Below are 21688 nucleotides of genomic sequence, written 5' to 3'. Positions count from 1 at the left end.
AACCCAGAAGGGAAAGGCACAGGCTGTTAGCAAATACAAAATACCAAAAAAAAAACAAACCCAAAACTAGAACAAAAGAGTAAATGCTTGACAAAACCAGGCTAGTAGTATTTGATGGAGATGTGGGCTATAATACTCACTGTGAGAGGAACCTGCTCCAGCTAGGGTGTGCTGAGATACTACTTTGTATTCTTAAGGCTGACATTTATGAGCACATAGATAACTTGAAAATAGTGGTCTGCTCAGTGAGATAAATTAATGTATGAAGTCCGAAATTGTGAACAACTTAGGCAGGTTTGTGTTATGTTAGGCAGGTATGTGCTATGTTATGCTCATATCAAATCTGTGTCAGTAAACCTCAGCTCCAGAGACTTCTGAAAGAATTTAGAAATACAGTTCAAATCCCCTTAGAATTGTATAGGAAGGCCTAGGAAACTTACTTACTAAAAAGGCTTGTTTTGCCAGTAGCTTCTGGCTTAAATCTGCACATTTAAGTAGGGCTTGTTGGACTGCATCCCAGTGCTAGTGAAGAGGACATGCAGCAGATGAGAAGCTCGAGTGCCCAAACTGCAATAGCCTAATCACATCATGATGTATATGGATGGATGCACATGGTAAGGGCTATCCCAGTGACCGAAAAGAGATTTGCAAAAGGATGCACAGCCTGCAGTCCTTGCCACCATAAATCTTCCTCAGAGTTTTGTAGGAGGAATGGGATGAAAATTGTGAAATCTGTCAGCACGTTCTGTAATAGCAAGAGGAAGGTTATTTATAAACTTTAAGCAGAAACTTGAGTAACCTGGCTGTCAGAGGAAATATCTGAATAGCTGTACTTGATGTCACTGGGAATTGGCCATTATTAAAGAGCTGATCCCGAGCTCTCGCTATTTTTCATTCGCAGGGTGTATGTAGCGTTATTTGAAAGACAGTGAGGCGGGGGAATTGGAGGAAGCTTCCCAGGATGGCCGTGAGCACACGAGGAGGCCTTGCAGGCTTGTCTGCGCCGCGGGGAGGCTCCGAGGCAGAACCGGTGTTCAGAAGCCCTTTCCTCTCGCTGTGGCTAAGCAGGGAGAGCAGCCTCCCTCTCTGGGCATCGCTTGTGGGGGAGGGGGGATTTGCTCTTGGGGGGGTTTCGTGCCCTCATTTGAAAGCACGAGAAAGGAGATAAAATCATAAAGAAGTGCTACTCCTTCATGGAGGTACAACTACTATTGCCTAGTTCATATTTTAGTCACTGCATTGGTTAATGGCCAGCTTCAGGTTTTGTACTGAAGTAAGAATTTGGACAACAGTGCTCAAGAGCAGTATTTACATGAGAAATTATTTTTTTATTAACAAAACAAGAGCGAGAATCTCCATATAACTTTATTCAGCAGAAACACATTGTTACTCTCTTTGGCACATAAAGAACACTCAGGCTTGTATTTTCATGATATTATTGGTGCGTGCTCCTGCTTAAGATACTTCGTGTTAGAAACATTTCATGCATTCTGTGTCCCACAGAGAAAGAAATAAACATAGATGAAACCACAGCCTAGGCAGCATTGATAGAAGGTGTAAGAAACGTTAGTGTGCTGAAATAATTCTTGCCTTCCTAGAAATGAATTAGAATATTTTTGTTGTTAAAAATACTTAACAATTGAAAAAACGGTGTCACAAATGTGCTGTAAAACAAAGGCCGTAGAGCACATTCATTTATAAAATGATTCTTAGGCATCGGGGACACTGAATCTCACATCTCTGAAATCTTCATGAAGTATACAAATGATAGTAGCACTGGCAAGGTTTTTGTATAAACCCACACGTAACAAGTCTTGTTAAGATACAGTCTTGGTGTTTCATTATGCCAACAACAAATATATTAACCTGTAGTCCCCTGTGGCTTGGTAGAAACAATGTTGTCAGATAAAGTTTTAATTACACCGAAGTCCCTTGTCTAGAAAATTTAGATTGCCATTTATTTCACACCTTTCTTCTGGGAGATAATAATTGTTAAATACCGAAACAATTTTGTAAGTGAAAGGGTTCCATGTTAAATTTGATTTTTCTGTTAGCCGTACTCCTGCTTTATGTTTTCATGTAACAATAGCTTGGGCTTAATTTGGTAACAGAAGAACCATGCTCTTTCCACTTACTGCTGATGTCTGTCGTAAATATAACATGGTTGTATAGGTTAAACAGTTAGTCTGGCACTGCATGGTTTTATAGTACTTGAAGACACTTCTCTGTATAGTGAGTTAATCATCGATCTCCGTGACTTTTTCAGAATGTAATTAAATTACTATGGGTTTGATCAGAGAGGCAGTGATGAGTTTCCCCAAATTAGGTTGTGAGTGGAAAAAGTAACTCCACTAACAGTAAGAGCATTTCAGATGTCAAGTCTGTCATTTACCTGGCCAAAACAATGTATTAATGGAATGTATGCCGTTGTCAAAATCCCTGCTTTAAGTAATGGAAAAATACCCACTCTTCAACAGTCATAAGGAGTATAAAGCTTTCAGATTGATACTTGAACCTGTAGAATAACATTAGGAAAGTGGAATATAGAGCGAATCATCCAGGTCTTGTCAACTATAAGTAACATGAATAGTTATGGACAGGCACTGTGAAAATTAAGATTCAGGAACTGATGTAGCATGCCAAGCTGTCCTCTAATTTGTGTTGTTATTAAGGTGAAATATTTAGGTCTCAAGAATGAAGAGTTTTCCTGCTTTGATTGCTACAGTACAACTGACAGTTAATCTGGAAAAAACCCAAAATGTTAATCTGCAGGGGAGCTTCTCACCTGGGTCTGCTTGATGTAAATTAGATGCACTAATACGAGTCTGAACATATTTATGACAGAGTGGATATCTGCCCACGGAGTAATGTTTAATAACCAAGAAAGATGAAGGAATAAATATAGTCTTTAGAAAAACAATTTATCTAGAAAGAAAGAGTGTTCTTTAATGGACAGTGTTTATGGCCTATCAAAGAACTAGATGGAGAGGCAGTACCTAAAATGGGTATTAAAATTGTGAAGAAGGTTATTAAAAGTTATTGGGTTAATCAGTGGACCATTTTTTAGCCCTTGGCTAGGTATAGTTTTAATTGCTAAAAATGGTGGCCATATCTTCCTGAGAACATAGTGAAGATAATGCAATTAGTTTTGCTGATGCATGAACGTGCCAATGTCACACTCAAGACAGAGGGTTTAGGTTTGGCCTCTGTGAATTTCCACGTGGTAGAACTAGTCTGAACTGTGTTCTTACCTCGGGGAAATCAGTGCGTGTTATTTGCAGAGGAGAGTATCTCAAAAGAACCCAAAACCATAACCTAGGCTTGTATGGGAAGGTACTGGTTTGATTTGTGTTTTTCCAAAATATTTGTCTAATTTTAGAAATCCTAGAGTAGGTACAGTTAAAATAGTTGTTGAATGGATTTTCAATTTTTAGATATTTGGTTTTGCTCATCGAATCACTATAATTATATCTGAAGAAAAAAGGGTTTCCTCATGTAAACTACACCAATCATAATAGGATTTGATGGAATAATTGTATTAGACAACGTACAGCTGGTCAGTCCCCCAGTAAGCACAACTTAATGCAGTACTGAGCCTATTACAAACAGTGCTGGCATCCCTGCTCCAAAGGGCAGTCAAGGATCAGGGAGGTTGTTTGCTCTGGAAAAACACCCCGCCCCCCGCCTTTCAAAGTGTTTTACCACAGACTTGTGGCAAAAACAGTTCACTTGGGAACTTTGGATATGTTCACAGACTTGAAACGGACCATATGGATCCTCAACGTTCAGCTTCCTACAGTAATTATGGGGTAGAAATTCAGTTTAGAACTTTCAGACACAAAAGCTTTTGTCAGAAATCATATGTTAGAATTGCATTACAATAACCTAAAAAAAAAAAGAAAGTTTCCTCAAGTATTCTTCCACCTTCCTCCAGGAGGAAACAATTACTCAATTACTCATAGCCAGTTTTCTGTTTTATTTTGAAACTCTGCATTCAAACCCCATTTTTCTCCAACGGTTGAACTTGATTATGCCTTAATAGTTCGGTTAGTAAAATTTACATTTTTTTTCGATTCACATACCAATAAACCAAGTATTGTCACTACAATTGAAGTGCTGTGCTTAAATTATGGAGTGGAGTGTAATATAAACCATGATATTCCCTCATATGTGTACAGAATGATATATTGTGTTCAGATGCAATGTTATTGTGGCAATTGGTGACCCAAATTACTTTCACTGTCATTATGGTATACTGCCTATACTGTGGGCTGTCAGGTGCCAAGAAGCGTAAATATGATTCTATTGTGTAAACAAACAGCTAGAAGTTTCCAATCTTGTTACTGTGTAATAAGTTTTATGTGGTTTTAGGCAAGGAAATAAAATAAGATTTACTGAGGCTTAGGTTAGAATAATAGATAAGCAACCATGTTAAAAAAGTTGGTCCATGAGGAACAACAATAGAGTATCATTAAAGACTATATTAATGAGACAGCCGTATGTTTTGTAAATTGTCATGTTCCAACTTCTTCCTTATGAGCCACCTGAAGTTTTCTTAAGAAAGTTGTTTTTTTTTTTTTTTTTAAATTTAATAGTAAGAAGCTTTTATTCAGGGTATGGCTATCCTGTTATAAAACATTGTACCCCTCTTGGCTGATACTCCATCCCTAGCAAACATACTTTGTCCTTCAATCCTTTTTCAAGACTAAAAATTGCTGAAGAACACCAGGCAGCCATACTGTTGTGGGTGGTTAAGTGGTATCCAGAACTCAAATATGTTTCTAAATTTTTATGTCTGCCCCTTTTTCTAAAATATATGCTGCCGATAAAACTTTATAGCTTACACAATATTCAGCTACTTAAAATGGCATTGCAAGTTTTCTTTATGTCTGAGTTATAGGCTATATCTGTAGGAAAAATGATAATGTGAAAAGTGGTATAACAGGTGTGGATAACATGGTGCAACCTTTATAATAGTAACAGTTGTCTGTAAGTTTTATTTTTTTTTCCTGGTAAGTCCTGATAAATAGAAGTTTAAACAGAATCTCAAAAAAAGCAGAGATGTCAAATGTATTAATCCAAGATATAACTGTTTGCAAATATTAGGTTGTTTTATAGCTAGTTTGGGCTTTCGATGTGATTTTGTGGACTTCCTCAATTGAATACAGACATTCCTGAAAAAAACGCTGAATTAAACTCCATCCCTTTTTGCTTCCAGCAATTACTTGTCGCAGACAAGACGGAGGACAGGCTGACATCAGCGAGTGCCTTAAGTACTCTGGCCCATTACCATCCTTAACACAGACGTGCCAGATTCCCTGCCAAGATGATTGCCAGTTTACGAACTGGTCAAAGTTTTCTTCCTGTAATGGGGACTGTGGAGGAGTCAGGACAAGAAAACGCACTCTTGTCGGTAAGAGTAACAAGAAAAAGAATATATATTGTATTAATTATTGCTACTGTCTTGATTAAAACCTGCGTTGCTCTGTTCCCCTACGAAAAGCAAGCAATGTTTGTCCTCTTGGCAGAAAGCTGACCCAATGTTACTGTCGTGCTCTGTACACTGTTGGTGGGAAAAAACAGAAAAAATCCCTCAGGAGAACAAACTCCTGACAAATGTGTCAGACTCTTGATCATGGGGAAGTGGCTAGAGAGAAGAACAGAGAGGAGGACAGAGGAGGTGAGGGTTTCTTCTAAATGGAGCGCACATAGTAAACCGCAAACCAGACCATTTCTTTTTCTGACAGGCAAGTCAGCGTTGGCTGTAGTTCCAGGGAGGTGAAAACCTGCGGTTTTATTGAGCTCTGTGTTATCTTTTCACCAAAAGGGGCAGAATTATTTGCTATTCGAAAGGTTTTCATACCATATGTATTCCCAGTCCTGATTCTGCAGCCTGCTTCTGTGCATAAAGAGGTCAGGGAGGTTTATCATTCGTACAGAATTATGTCCTTGAGATTATCTATTTGTGCTAAGCATTTAACAAATATAAGAGACCGGCCTTTGTGGTTACACTTTCTCAAGACATTTCTCTGAGTTACAGCTTAAAATACAAAAATATTTTTTCAAGAGCTTTTCTTATTTTTTTCCTCTTAAAATTTATTTGACTGATCGTTTGCTCTGGCAAAGGAAGACTCTCTCTTCACATCACTCTCAAATCACTTTCAGTCCCAAACAAGGTTAAACAAGTTCAATTTTACTTAGACAAGAAACTAGATTTGGAAAACTGATAATGAAAAGCAGAGTGGCCGCAGACGCTGTTAATGATTTGCATTTTCTTGGTTTATGTGCACTTTCTCAGCTAAGACTTTAGGGAGCAGGTCTGCAATTTGTTTTGATTCCTCTTCAAGCATGATTCTGTGCACAAGCTGTACCTTGCTGGCATTGGCTAACCAGACTGAATTCTTACCAGATTGAATTGGGTCTGTTTTCTTTCATTGTCTTTTTTTTCGCACTGAACTGTAATTGAGAAAAAAAATCTTGTTGAAATTTCCCTGGAGCTTCCAATAGAAAACCTTTTAATAGAAAACCTAGTGAAAGTGGATTTTTTTTTATTTTTTTTTAAATCGGTGACAGACCAATCAACAATCATCTCTCTTTAACAGGTTCAGATGTTAACCCGCTCACATGCCTCTTAGATGGTGTTTTGGTGCATTAGAATTACTACGGCAGCTGAGTGTTTTTCAGCCTTAAGCTTTGGTTTACCTCTTTTGAACTTCTTAGCTGCAGTCTTGAATGTCAGATTTATGATTAAGCCAGTCCTTTCCCTGTCTGAATGTTTGCTCTCCAAGTTCTTTGTGCTCTCCGCTCTTCCATTGCCTTCATCCAGCAGCTCATATCACTGCATGAGGCAATAGAATCATAGAATCGTAGAATCTTCATGGTTGGAAAGGCCCTTTGAGATCATTGAGTCCAACCATACACACACCAAAAAAAAAAAAAAAAACCACAAAAAATCACAAACTAACAACCTACAATCTCTGTCACTAGAGCAGGCCCTGAAGTGCCACATCTAGACATTTCTTAAACACCTCTAGGGATGGTGACTCAACCACCTCCCTGGGCAGGCTGTTCCAGGGCCTGACCACTCTTTCAGTAAAGTAATTCCTCCTAATATCTAATCTAAACCTCCCCTGCCGCAACTTCAGACCATTTCCTCTGGTCCTGTCATTATTCACCTGGGAGAAGAGGCCAACACCCACCTCTCTACGACCTCCTTTCAGGTAGTTGTAGAGGGCAATGAGGTCTCCCCTCAGCCTCCTCTTCTCCAAGCTAAACATGCCCAGCTCCCTCAGCCTCTCCTCACATGACCTGGTCTCCAGACCCCTCACCAGCCTGGTAGCTCTCCTCTGGACACGCTCCAGCACTTCCATGTCCCTCTTGTACAGAGGGGCCCAGAACTGAACACAGCGCTCGAGGTGAGGCCTCACCAGTGCCGAGCACACAGGCACGATCACTTCCCTGCTCCTGCTGGCCACGCTATTCCTGATACAAGCCAGAATGCTGTCGGCCTTCTTGGCCACCTGGGCACACTGCTGGCTCAATATGTTACTTAATTTTGTTCTGTCTTGTGACACTCGATTAATTTGTGTCCCTTGAAAACTCTTGAGGTTTTAGTTAACAGAATAAAAAGTTTTTCCAGGGATGTCCCACCCTTTGCCACAAACTTTTCCATGTGACATGTGATGGCCACCCTTCCACTTTCTTCTTCAACTTTTTTTTAATCTGTTTTTTTTTCTTTATTCTGCATGAAATGAAAAGAAAAAAAACCATGCTCTGCTTCTAAATTATAACTGAAACCTCAAGAGTGAGACTCGGCCTCTGTCAGAGCGCTATTTGCCAATTAATCTGCATTGTCTGTGGTGGAGGCAGGCTAGCTAAGGGGGGTGCCCATTAGCAGCCTCAGAAAGAATGTGATAGGATCCAAACCCTATCCCCTAATCCTTCTGTAAATCAGAAAACCTGTGGACAGTGAATAATTCATGATCTTCAAGAAAGCTCACTGTGACTGTCTTATAACTCCAGTGAACTTTATGCCAGGTTTGCTTCCACAAGAGAAAAAAAACCCTGACTAACAATTTTTTTATTCATTTTAAAAACAAAGTAAGAAAGAACAGATTCTATTAACACTGAGATACTTCCCTGCCTGAGTTGAGTTATCTCTTCAAACTTGCAAAAACAGTGATATCTGCAGTAGTGTATTCTCTGTGGCAATGCGCTACCCAGGCTGACACATAAAGCTCCCTTGCAGTAAATTCATAACTATTTATGGTGAAAATGAGGAAGAAGCATTTTTAGTATGAAGTTGTGCTGTCAAAAGAAAGATTTTTGCAAAGACTACTGCCTTAATATATATGATCTGTCCATTAGGGAAAGGAAAATTGAGCAAACTTTACCAAAGAGAAGATTTAAAATAGATTTAATAGGAAGTAGAAGGTGAGCGCAAGGCTATGCTCCAGTTGGGGAAGGAAAACGAGGAGAGATTTGAAAAGAGACAAATTCACAGAAGGAACTTATTCTATTAGAGGGGAAGAATGGTAATTATTTACAAATGTATGATAACAGGTGATGAAATTAAAGGATTCTGACATTTTGAAAGAAGGTGCTACTGTAGCAAAGATCCATGTTACTTCCTTCTGCAATTTCCTTCAACTTGAGAGAGTTTTATCGAGAGATGATTTTTTTTTATTGGACTGTACACTGCTGAAGTAACAGAGGAAAAAGTGTATATTTGTTTAATTACTAACTTTTTCAAATTGTACTCCCCAGGCACCTTTATCCAAAGTAAATACAAATATATGGCTTTATTTTAAAAGATGCTGTCTTTGTGCAAATTGTAGGCATCCATTAATTTAGAAATTCAAGTCATTGACCTAAATGAATAAAGACTAATGTAATTAGTTTTAGGCATATGTATTTGAGTGCAAGCACTTGTTACAGCAGTCTAAATTAATTTTTTGGGAGATGTAAACTGATACGAACTTTCTAAAGTAATTATTTCTTCTTTCTAGGAAAAAGTAAGAAAAGAGAGAAATGCAAAAATTCTCAGTTATATCCTCTGATTGAGAATCAGTTTTGTCCATGTGACAAGTACAGTGCTCAGCCTGTGGGAAATTGGTCAGACTGTATTTTACCAGAGGGAAAGCTGGAAGTATTGCTGGGAATGAAAGTACAAGGAGACATTAAGGAATGTGGACAAGGCTATCGTTACCAGGCCATGGCGTGCTACGACCAAAACAATAGACTTGTGGAAACATCACGATGCAACAGTCACGGTATTTATAGACCTCTTTTCTTTCATCTGTTTACTTATCTGCTTTATTTCATTTAACAGAATAACTGTACAGGTAGAATTAGCAGATTAATATTTATTGGTTAGGCTCTGTTTTGTCCCAAGATGCCTTTAAACCCAGCACATGTTTTTGCTGACTTGGAAAATAGTAAACTTAATTTTTATGATTACTACGGTGCAAAGTTTAAAAGTAAAATCATGGCAAATTGCTAACTAGGTATTTTAACAGATAAAAGTAAAATTTTGGTGTTTTTCCTGATAACTGCACCTGCAAATTTGAGAATAAAGCCATTTAGGAGGGTCAGATGCTCAAAAAAGAAACAGGGACAGCACAGGACTATTTTGGAAAGGCTGAAATCATTTCCACAGATTCTTCAGATAGCTTTAATCTTCTTAAATAGCCTTATCTCTACCATTTGCTTTTTAGCACCTTAATAGGCATGCATTGACCTGACATCTACGGCACACAACACTTTGTGTAATTCTGTCATGTGTAAAACTAGAATGTTTAAAGACTTTATATTCTTTGTGTTTGCATTGCTCCGGGGGGGGGAATAGGAGCAATGTGAATATATCGATACGATCCTTGCCTTCCTAAAGTGGATACATCTATTGTGTTAGGATCAAAACTGGCACTTTCTGATTTTCAGTGAGCAAAAATTGTGTTAGTTTATGTCACTGGAATTTTTGTGTTCATTTGTTTTCCTGTTTGCAGTGCAAAATTGTATCATCTGAGATATTGGTATGAAAAGCTGGATGTTAGTCTCAGTGCCATTAGAAGGTCAATCTAAGTTTAATTTGTATATCTATTCTACTTTATAATGTTAAATTAAGATAACAGAAGTTTTATTTATTACTTAGATAAAGTTAAAATAGCTAATCAAAGACATTGAATGACTTAAGGGTATTTTAATTAGCACTATTAATTCCTCTTTAGATCTACGATAACTAAGAAACTGAATGTATCAAGCCGAGCTGGGGCATATCTTTGTGATTCAATGACAAAGTGAGCACTCAGCTTAATACCTCAAAGCAAAGTCGGAAGATAATTTTGTGAAGAATTTTCTCTCATGTTTATTTTTATTCAGAATCATCTTTTGCTGTAGTTAACTCATACTGAAAGATAAGTTTGTATAAATACATCAGAATGTCAAAGTCTAAATCCCAAATTCTTATGGGACAGGAAATCTCTCATTCTACTCTGAGAATGTTCTTTAACTCTGTTCTCAGCTGTTTGCTCTGCGTTGAGGCGCAGAAAGATTTTGTTTCGTTCTTTTGTGTAGTTTAACGAGGATGTGCCACACTTGCTTAGCCTGACCAGGACCATTTACCAAAAGATGCAGCTACCTCTAACGACCAGCAGTCGATCTGCCTGGCTTCGGATTTGTCCTGAGGGAATTGGAAAGCTCCTCAGAAATCTGGTAGCGAACACTGAAAAAAAGAGTCATGGAACAATCTGAATTATTCAGAACACATTGTTATAAAATACAGAACTGAAACTTTTTCCTATTTCATTGTTGATTTTTTTAAAACTTTAACTATACGTGACACTATGTTAGGAATTAGTATTCTTTCAGCATTAGGTCCGGAGTGACCTTTCAAAAGTGGAAAATAATAAAAGAACTTAAGTGCAGGGGAAACTAGAGTGTCTGATGGCCTACTGCCAGTCAGTTTTTGTTGACTTGAAGAATGGCGACTGTCAGGTTTTGTGTCAACAGCCACGAGGGAGGGGAGAAGCTGCCTGTGCAAAAGCAAATTATAGGAGTTGTATGTGGTAGGTAATGTGCTGCTTGGAGTAGCTTGCAAAAAGAGGTGGGAACTCTTTCTTTGTGTAGAACAAGCATGGATGTAGCTGCTTTCAAGCCCTGGCAGTGCACGTTGAGGTGTAGCTCCATTGTAAGAATCAGAGACATATAAAAGAGGAATTAAAAATGGGGGGAAAAGGATATTCTCAACCATCTTTGTTTACCCTGTAGCCCTTCATGATAGCAATTTCAAATCTAATGGATTTTATCAGTGAATGTCACGTACACTCAGAGTGACCACAATGAATAATAATCCAGTGGAAAAGCTACTAACAGTGTATTGTTATTATGCCTACTATGCCCAGGATGACTGTTTACATGCTATTAACACTAGCAGGCAACCTTCCCAAAACACAACATAGCTTTGCTTTGTTTTGTTTTTTCTTTCTACAGTTCTGTCCCACTTTTCTCACTGGAGATGAGTCTCTTTTAGCTTCCTTTGTAAACTGTAAATGTTTGTGAGTCATTACTGTATTTACTATAGGGTGGGAAGCCTGAATCCTTTGGGGTTTTGTTTCAGTTTTGTTTTGAATTCTTTCTCTCTAGATCTGTTTATTAAGGTGTCTGGCTCTGATTCTGTGTGTTTTCTCATCAGTTCCATTTGAGGGAGAGTGCCTTTATCTTGGTCCATGGTGCGGTGCATGGGCCGATGAAGCTTGGAAGTGCGGTTGAACTAACCCTGCATTCCTAGCACTTCCTAAAATTGTTTGACAGGAATTTCAGGTGTACAAGGAATGAGGTATCTAAACTGACTTTGGTGGTAAGGAATTAAACTGATGCTAAGGAATACGTCACTAAAATTATGGTTTCCTTTCCAGTAGCTCTTCTGGAACAAAAATCTATAACTGGTGAGTGTTGTACACACACATAGTACAGAATATTTCTAAGGCTTACCTAATTTATTGTCTGCCTTCAGCATTTCTCCAGGTTTAGCACAGTTTTGCAGATACAAGGGGGCTAGAATAGATGATGTAGATGTTTCAATCTAATTTCAGTATATATTTGCTGCCTTTTCTGAATATCTGCTTTGTATTCATGGATTACGTTCTGATGATTTGTTTTATTTTTCTCAACACGTATAAGCTGCTGTTTTGCCAGTTAAATCTTATTTTATATCTTACCAGTATTTATGATGTTTTTCTTGTTATTTTCATGCCCTTGGTGTATGACAGTTCTTCAGTTTGGCATCATCTCTGGATTTCAGTGTGCTGTTTGTTTTTGTCTTTAAGAACAAGCATAAAAGCTATATTATGCCAAATCAACAAGGGACTTTTGTGGTATCACAATAGGTACCCCACCTGCTAGCAAATAGAAGTGCCTCATAGCTTCCCATCAATCTGCTTTTAGTTTTTCAAGCTAAACTTGACAGGACTCATAATTCAAGCCTGCTTGGGTTATTTTTTTAAATTCTAGCAGAGTTGCTTATTTCCCTACGGAAATGATAGCATTGGATTTTTCGCTAATTTTGTAACTGATCCAAAGAGGAAGAGTCATGTGTGTCTGCTATGTTATCTCCTTTATTCAAAACTCTGTTTTAGTTCCTGTGAGTCTGATATTTCTTTTCCAAGTAGTACAGTATGTAATTGCAGGTTTTATGGGGTATGATTAGGTGAAGTAGCTTGGACTAGGAGAGAAATCAAGACCATTACTTAAGGGAAGATGTTTCCTGTGCGGTGTCGAAATTTTACTTGCACTTTTGTTGTCTTCTGACACTATGAAATCGTGAAGTGGGAAATGAGGATAGCTGTACTTCTTCACCTGTGACAACATCCTCTAAATCTGACAAGCAGGACAAACTACACCCACACTGATGTTATTAATATATCATGGGATATGCTGTGTGATATACTAAAACGCCACATGAAACTCAAATTGTGAGACTGTCAGAAGTTTTGTATAAATACTGCTGTGTAAATTTATGAGGCTATGAGCAGGTCAGTGTTGCAAGTCATGCTGTTTTGCGTGGGAGGAATGAGAAGACAGACCTGCTCCACAGTGCCAAAAAATTCATAAGCTGTTTGTTTTGCTAAATGCTGTGTGTTTATAATCACGATTCTGTTGACTTACTCAGGAAAGAAAAGGTAAACAGACGCAGAAGAATAAATACTTCAGAGCTCTTTTTACTACTTGATACATCTGTTTTTCAAAAGATTTGAGAATAGTTAACTAACAGTTTCCTAGGCACCATGGAGCTAAAGGAATGATGCAACACAAGGCAGGCACCTAAATTCATGGACCCATAAGAAGATGGGTCTATTAATCTGCAATAATCTTTGAAATTTTGGGGGCAGGGATAAAGTCCCCAGTACGAACAAGTTTCTCAGAAGGACAGGAGTGATCATAGGTCTGAAAAAAAGAAAAGGCAAAATAAGTTTAAGTAAATCTGTTGTTACTGCTAGATGAGAACACTGGATAAGCAGAGGGCAGAGTCGTTTTGAGAGGGTCCTTAGCTTTGTGTAGCTTAACAGGTACTTCAAAAGATTTCTCAAACTTCAGCTGCGGAGGGACGCGGTGATTTTTTTCTTAGTTTCTTTTTTATCTGGGTTTTTTTTTTTTTCAGTGTTAGATGTGCCTAATATTTTGGTTTTTCTTTTCAAAAGATTTTCTTTCAAATTTGAGCTAAATGTAGTGATGAAAGAGTTAGCTCCATTCAGCAGCCATTTGAAATATTCTGCCGCTGGTATGTTTCAGCCATTCCAGTTCTGCGGAGTGTGGGCAGGAGCTAACAGCTGACAGTTATCAGCAGATGCGGTAATGTCAGCTAGGAGTGGGAACTGAGCTGTTTTTACCTGATTTCCTTAATGGAAGTCACATAAATTGCCCCTTTTTTGGTTCCTGCTTTGTTTCAGTACTACATAGGAAATTATACTGGAGAAATACAAAAATGTATAGTTCGGTTGATAGTCAAGTGTGAGAGGTTTGTTTTTGTTTTTTTTTTCCCCATCAGAAAAGCAGCAGTTGTTTTTCATAGCTTTACCCCTGTCATCACTAGTATACTTAGAGCTCTGTGGATAATGACATATGTCTGCCGCCAATCTGTTTCAGCGTATTTGTGAACAAAATTGAAAGAAAGTCTCTCTTTAAACTGTACCTTGGAATTTTCATCACAAAAAAATCAAAAGCAGGCCACTGTCACGCTTATGAAATACACTGTTTACTCTTCAATATTTAGTTTTCCTCCATTATATATCAGTTGTGAATCATGACCCACATAAGCTAAGCGGTGCTTGTGTTTGTGTGTGTGTAGTGAAGGCAAACACAGTAGCATGGCAGACAGATGCAGCATTTTTATATAGGTCGTATTACCCTTCTTAATTCATGTCAGTTTACTGTTAAGACCTTAGGCACATTCAACCAGTCCAGGATAGTTTGTCTGCTGCCTTATTAGTGTGAGATTATTTCCCCCTTTAGCATTAATTAAATGAGATGCATTGATTTGTGCTGACTCCACAAAGCTCTCCATGGCTACAAGGCTTATGTGGGGGATTAGAGAGGAATATCTGCGTATCAGTGGATACTTTTACAACAGCTGCTAGGAGTAGCAATATGAATCAAGGAATTTTGTGTTTAATTCCTTATGTATTCGATAGTAAAAATCTCATATGTTTTAACAGAGTCTACAGAGTCCAAGATGTCAGTTAGAACTTGCTGCATCCACTTGTATTAAGATTTTTTAATTTTTTTTTCACTTTCAGTATTCTAACCTGAAGCAATGCAAATTTACCAACAAAAAATAACAAAGTGTTAAAATTTAATTGAGACTTTCTGCCACATGTTTATTCTAAAATAAATATATTTCATAAGAGATTCTAATCTAGCATGGTAGTGTGTTTAGGTTCTCAAATTGTTATTAGGCTACTTTGCTGTTTCGTAGCTTGTATCTTTTCTAATACTTTTTTTTAATATATACAAGGTGTCATATGTGTCCTCTTGTGTGTTCTCAAGGAATGTGCTACCTATCACCCTGAACCAGAAATACTAGCTTAGTTCTCTGCATTATGGTGCCACCGTGTCTGCCCTGTCAACAGGACATCAGTCATGGAGCAGTCATACATCAACCCAAAGACCTGTAGTCAGTTCATCCGAGACAGAACTGCTGATGCAGAAGACAGTTAAGCATTAACAATTGCTCTCAGATTTTGAGGCTTTGAAGGGTAGTCCTGAAAAAAAAAAAAAAAAGAAAAAAATCTCATGGAGTTTAATCTATGTTTCCAAGGCTAAGCAGAAATACTAATAGTCTCAAGAAATACATACATTCTGTTACAAGTGAAATGCAAGTAACTGTACTTTTCTTTGCTCTGGAAGATGAGATCCAAAAACTTTGTATTTCCTTGAAAAAAAAAATAATTAAAAAATCTGTGTTATAGAACATAAACTGTTCTGACATTGCGATTTTTTTCTTGGAAACTTAGCATGACATTTTAGTCATGAAAGCAGGAGCATAACTGTCAGTCCTAAGGACAAAAGAACTCATGTAAACACTTTCTAAGACGTTCATTATGTCTGCACCCTTCAACTTAAGTAGTCAGTCTGTTCTTACACATTGCTGGTGCAGTTTGTGGGGAAAAATCTTATATCCTTAACCTGCTTTGTCATTAGACAAAGTGTGAAGTCCATTAAAGTCCTCCATTATAAATTATCCATCACATCTGTTAATGACTTTGTTCTAGGAGTCCAGATTTTATAGCCAATTAGCAATGGGACAGTAAACCTTTCCCTTTTAATAATGAGTTCAGTCCCTACTCCTAGTGGTTCAGAGCCATTTGTTAAATTGTGGTTCAGTAATAAATCTTTAATGATAGAATAACCATGTTCTTGCTTATAGCAGACAACTGCCCATTTCACAGCCTTGTGAAGTTCAGCTGATAGGTGCTGAAATAATTGAAGAACTACTCCACTGGGAAAAGGAATAGGCCTTAAAAGATGGGCGTCTCTTTCCAGTACCCTTCTGGACCATGCAGGGCCAATGCTGTGTACCACAGTATCCCAAGATCTCACCTCTCCAACCCTTAGATGTTTTAGGGAGGAGAGCTGCAGGAAGCATGCAATGAAAGACTTTAGTCAGGAGGATGAAGAGCAGACAAAACAAGAACTGCTGATGTCCAGAGAACGTATTTTCAGCCTTTACAGTGTTGGTCTTCTATTTCACTGTCCCTCCCCAACCGTCACACTCCTTTCCTCAGCTCTTCTTCATAGTCATTTCTCTGCTCTCTTTCTTTCCTTCTCTCTGCATCTATCGTATTTCTACCTTGGTAATTTCTTTCTTGTTCTGTAAACCTCAAGGCTCTAGCATTCCATTTGCTGCAATTATATTCCATAACTTGTCTGTGTGATATAATTGTGTGATATTCCGCCATACAGACACCCACCTCCACACCACCTAACACCTCCAGTTAGAGGACTGTTTCTTTAATAAGATTTTACACTGTCTAACACAAGGGGCACCCTTGCAAGGATGATTAGATCAGAGTGGAAACAAGACTGAAAAGTGAAAAATGGCTCATTCATGTCCTTTATATGTCAGAAACTATGTATCTGCATCACCAGTCCCATTTGCATGTCGTATGTCTGGTTTCTGTGCTTCTTTGTTTTCTAAGTAATTTTTCTATATCACAATTCACTCTCTTCTCACTTGCTAAAATTTTTACAGCATGAACAAAGTTTACAAATACAAGCACCTGAAATTTAACAAAAATAACAAAAAAAAAAAGGAAAAAAAAAAGATTATAAGCTTTTCAAAGTTCCTGAAAACCTACTTTCTTGGATTTGAGGGGAGGGGCGATTCCTATGAACTTCTGGAGATTATCATCCTTAGTCACTCTAAAAGCTACGTTGACATCATACACACAGAAAGGCATCTGAGGTGATGACATGCTTCAGAGAAGCTTTTTCTGAAAAGTACCATTAGATGGGTAGTAAGTGGAGTGGAACAAGTCATTTGAACAAGTAATTTATATTTTTTTTCAATTCAGTCTTCTTTCTTGGCTACAGAAATATTTGCAAGCATCTTGAAGTCTGCTTCTGCCTGGGTTCTAAGGGAGTCCAGTGGCACAGCTAAATGTTCAATAGTCTGTCGAGAGAAGTAGTGAGGTGCCTGAGAGGAAAAGCAGATGCCAAGGGATGAAGATGCCAAAAACTTTTTAATGTCAGATATAACAGGGTCATTCTCATTCTACACACAAATTACCTATAGAATTAAAATCAGAGACTGCAGTCTTTTTAATGCTTCCCTTTTTATTTGTGGGCACATTCTTCATTATATTTCGCTGTCTGGTTAAGATATATCAGAGTAGGCTCTTTGAGGGCATCACATTCTGATGGTGCTACACCAAGATATTACTTTTGGCAGGCTGTTTATTTCTTTTCTCCTCTTTCTTTGTTTTCTATCCCTACACAGTATGTCTTTACAATTCTCTTGACTCTATGTTCTGAGCCATTTTTTTTCCTTCCCTCCCCCTGTCCTTTCTTACCCTTTCTATTCTCCTCAGCATCTCTTTTGTCTTGTGTCTCCTCTGTTGTTCTGACTTTTGACTCTTCGCCATGAAAAGTGACTTCACTTATTTGTTTTCTTTTCCTTCTGTTTGGAGAAGGCTTGGAAGCTGTGAAACTCCTTTCTGGATCCCTTTGTTCTGTTCATGTCCTTGACCTATTTTTTATCCAGTGTTCTTAGTGTTAACAGTACTTGGGAGTTTTTTATGTTTTTTGCATAATAATAACTGTTTTTCTCTCTGCTCTCCAAAAATGGTCCACATTTCCAGTGGCCCCAAACCTTCCTACCTTGTAGAGCTTCTTTTCATGCCTTCAGCGATTGACTCCATTCTTGTTCTCTTCTTCATGTGTTTTCTTCCATTCTTCTTCCACTGGTTACTTTTCACATGTGGAGTTTGGGTCTTGATGCCAGCTTTTCTGAGGAAATAGGAAGGAGGGAGAGGAGGGGATCATAGGCCAGATAACCCAGGGGTGGCATAGGAAAGAGCTATATGGTGAGCAGAAGCTTGTAGGATTAAGGACCCAATATAAAATTGCAGTTCAGTATATTTTTCATTATAAAGTAGGTGGGAAATGTCAGCTGGTCCACTGCATCCTTTCCAAATATGTTAACAAACAGGTTTGTAATTTTCCACGTTATAACTCTTACTAAGACACTATACCTGTAATATGATACTGTTCTGGCTTTATTGCATTCTATGCTAAAGGAGTTTTAGTGACTAACTTTAATGTAGATATTTCGTAGACAGTGTGAGAAAAAATGTTGCTGTAGTGGTATGGTTTCATTTGATATTTTATGGAATCACTTGAACTACAGATGAGTGTAATTAAAATGTCACCTGCTTATATAATAATCTATTTCATGCCATGTCCGTTTGCAAGATTCTGAAAAGCTTCTTAACTTTTTGGCTAACATTTTCATTATCTCAAAAAAAATATGTCTCCACTGTTCTCGTTTGGATGGGCTGAAGGGAAATAAATCAAAATAGTTTCTAATTTGTCAATCATTTTAGTTTAGTATGTTCCACACAGATTCCTTTTGGTTGGCTATGTATTCCCGTGCTATAGTTATCCAAGTCCCAAAATATCGTGACATCCTGGAGATCTTTTTCTATGACTGGGCCAAAGGGAAGATCCCTTTGAGATTAATTAAGACAAATTTAAAATAGCTCAGAGGTTTATGGCAGTCCTTAAAATAAAGTCTTCCTGAAGCAGCCTGTACCATTTAAAGTTACCAACTTAAGAATGTACAATATATTTAAAGCAACTTAAATTGGTTTCTTCCAGACATTAATCACAGTGGCAGAAATTCAACAAAAGCTAAATGGCATAATTTTATTATAGTAGAAAGGTTTCTACAGAAAAATATTACTTAGAAGTTATTTTGAAAGTAAAGGCAGCATTTCAGAATCTAAAAAAAAATAAATCATAAAGAGCAGTAAAATTTTCACTTCTATCAGACAATAAATATCACTAAACACTTCTTTAATTTTATTGCTTGGAGGGAATTGTTTCTTTTAATGTTTTTGTTATTGTCCATTTTCATTCAGTAGTTTCTTGATTGTATGAGTATATGGTTTTCTATAGCACCTAAGAAGGCTTGTTAAAAACTCATTTCTGGTGAAGACAGAGTTTGATATTTATGCAATCAAAGTTCAGTGTAGGATGGGGCTCTGAGCTCGGGTGCATCTGATTTCTAAGGCTCCCTCAGAGATGTCAGGTAAGGTGAAATGTAATCAATTTAGCATTTACTACTGCAGGGCAATCTATGTCACCACCTCTGATACGCAGTGATATGATCTTCAAAAATATATTTTGTCTAACACAGTGTACCTTTCATACAATATTACTAAGCTGACCAATCAAATGGGGACAGATATTTAATAAACATGCTTATAATTCAAGATAATAACATTCTAGCCATTTTAAGGAACATACATTTGGTCAACAGAAGTTCCACGGTGCTCAAATTCAGGATGTGCTCTGTATATTTATTTAACTATTTAACACTTCCAGAGGAAAGCTATATAGGGTAAAAACATCACCTAAATTTGACCATAAAATATTCTGAATGTTACTGTATGTTTAGAAAAAACACATTTCTGTTCTTTATATCTAAAACAAATTAGTGGAAGCAACTAGAAATAAGTATATAGAATTGAAATCTTTAAGTAATTTTATTCTTTACACAACTTGTGATTCTTTGGTATTGGTTGCTTTTAGAAGAGACAGAATAGCTTTACTTATGAGTAGAGGTTAAAAACATAAAGCTGCTAGCATCAGCTCTAAAGAAAATGGCAGTGATTGTTTTTAAACTAAAAAAAATTTAAGATATGTGAGAAACATTTGAAACAATGCCTAGCAAACTGTGCCAAGCATTTGAGAATGATCTTACCCAAGTATGTGTTAATTTTGCAACTGTGTTCATCAAATATTTTAACTCACTTTTAAATACACCGAGGTTTCTTTAAAGTGAACAATTGCCAACAGTAATTGCGTTGCTGATCTGACACAGGAAAGGGGAGAGGAGAGTTCATATAGGTTTAGGGTATAGTTGTAGTAAAATTGCAGTAAAGGCCAGCTTTTTATTTGAGGTTTTATAGCTTCAGCCGTAAATATCGGCGTAAATGACACATACTGTAGAGATAGGGCATATGTTGCTTTTGAAAGAAAGACATTTTCACTTATTCAGTGAATTGAGGCCTTATGTTACTCCCAGCAGACCGTGTCATACTCCTTTCCAACCTCTCAGGACCGATGACTTATCCAAACCAAACATCTGCTTTTCCATTCAGTGCAATTATTCAGTGTGCTACTGGGGGCAGATGGTTGTTAATCGACAGATCATTAACGTGGCAGGCCACTCTCTCTTTCTAGCCTTAGAAAGGTCACAAGGTGTTAAGTTCCCTTGCTCCAGGCTGGTAAGATGCATATCTTTTGATTCAGTTGGATTTTTGAGTATAACTGCAATTCAATTACTCGATATGATTATGGAGCAGCTTTTAATTAAACCCTTTTTCCTTAAAAAAACCCCATTGTTTTCACAGCGTAAGGATGATGCAACCAAGAGATGGGTTAGTGTCAATTACACTGTAGCTGTCAGAAAGTTTGAATGCTGAAATCTGGTGAGTGTGAATCCATAATCAGATAGCAGTGAGGATGCTCAGCTGCTCCTCTAACACGGTCTCCAGCTATATGTGTCAATTTTCTGCAGAATTTAATTTAGCCCTAATGATGAAGAAATCTCTCTATTCACACAGTCCTGTCAAGTCAAACTTTGGACAATCTAAATGAAGTAGACGAGGGCTTCAGGGAGAAGTGGCAGTGTGACATGCTGAAGAGATTTCACTTTCTTTTCCATTCCCACAGGTTATATTGAGGAAGCCTGTATTATTCCATGTCCCTCAGACTGCAAGCTCAGTGAGTGGTCCAACTGGTCTCGTTGTAGTAAATCCTGTGGGAGTGGGGTAAAAGTTCGGTCTAAATGGCTCCGTGAAAAACCCTACAATGGTGGAAGACCTTGTCCAAAGCTAGATCACGTCAATCAGGTAATTTGATTTAAATTTACATTTTTGATATAGCTTTTTCCATACCTCAGATAACCCTTTCAGCTGTATTGTTTGTTCATGTAGAAAAACTATAGAACATAAGGGGCAGATGCAGGTAGAAGGAGGAATATGTGACGGCTTAGATTTCCTCAGTCAGCATAGGATCTGCCTTCATTAATTCTTCATCTGCAAGAACTTAGCACATTATCTGAACCGCAGACAATAAAACATTCTACCATGCACATTGTGAAGACCATGTTTCTGAAGATCTTCTCTTATAACAGGCTAAATGTTTTAAACTGGTAAGATTCTTAGTGTTGTTCCCCGACCATCTGAGATCAGAAAGCAAATTAAAACTTCTCAAACAGTCACACAATGTCATCTCAGTGTCCCTTAGTGGGTTTAGTCAAGCTGAAGCTTGACCTTCAGGTACACTTGCCCTGGCACTGCAGTTCCAATCCGGAATGTGCTTCTGAAGTCGATTTCCCAGTGGTCTCACTAACCGCACTTGATTTTTCAGTCTGGCTGCACAGTCTGAATCCTCTTGTAGTGTAACT

At 37.8% G+C, this 21688-nt stretch overlaps 1 protein-coding gene across 1 annotated transcript in view; it reads left to right on the top strand.

Moving 5' to 3' along the window:
- THSD7A (thrombospondin type 1 domain containing 7A) overlaps positions 1 to 21688 on the top strand; it is a 295731-nt gene that overhangs the window by 239758 nt on the left and 34285 nt on the right. Inside the window, exons 14-16 of the mRNA XM_063324919.1 lie at positions 5219 to 5413; positions 9009 to 9272; positions 20953 to 21131. Of these exons, the coding sequence (XP_063180989.1) occupies positions 5219 to 5413; positions 9009 to 9272; positions 20953 to 21131 (638 nt within the window). The remainder of the gene's footprint in view (positions 1 to 5218; positions 5414 to 9008; positions 9273 to 20952; positions 21132 to 21688) is intronic.

Source organism: Chroicocephalus ridibundus, chromosome 2 (assembly GCF_963924245.1).
Source record: "Chroicocephalus ridibundus chromosome 2, bChrRid1.1, whole genome shotgun sequence".
NCBI lineage: Eukaryota > Metazoa > Chordata > Aves > Charadriiformes > Laridae > Chroicocephalus > Chroicocephalus ridibundus.
This window is presented reverse-complemented; position numbering and strand designations above follow the sequence as displayed.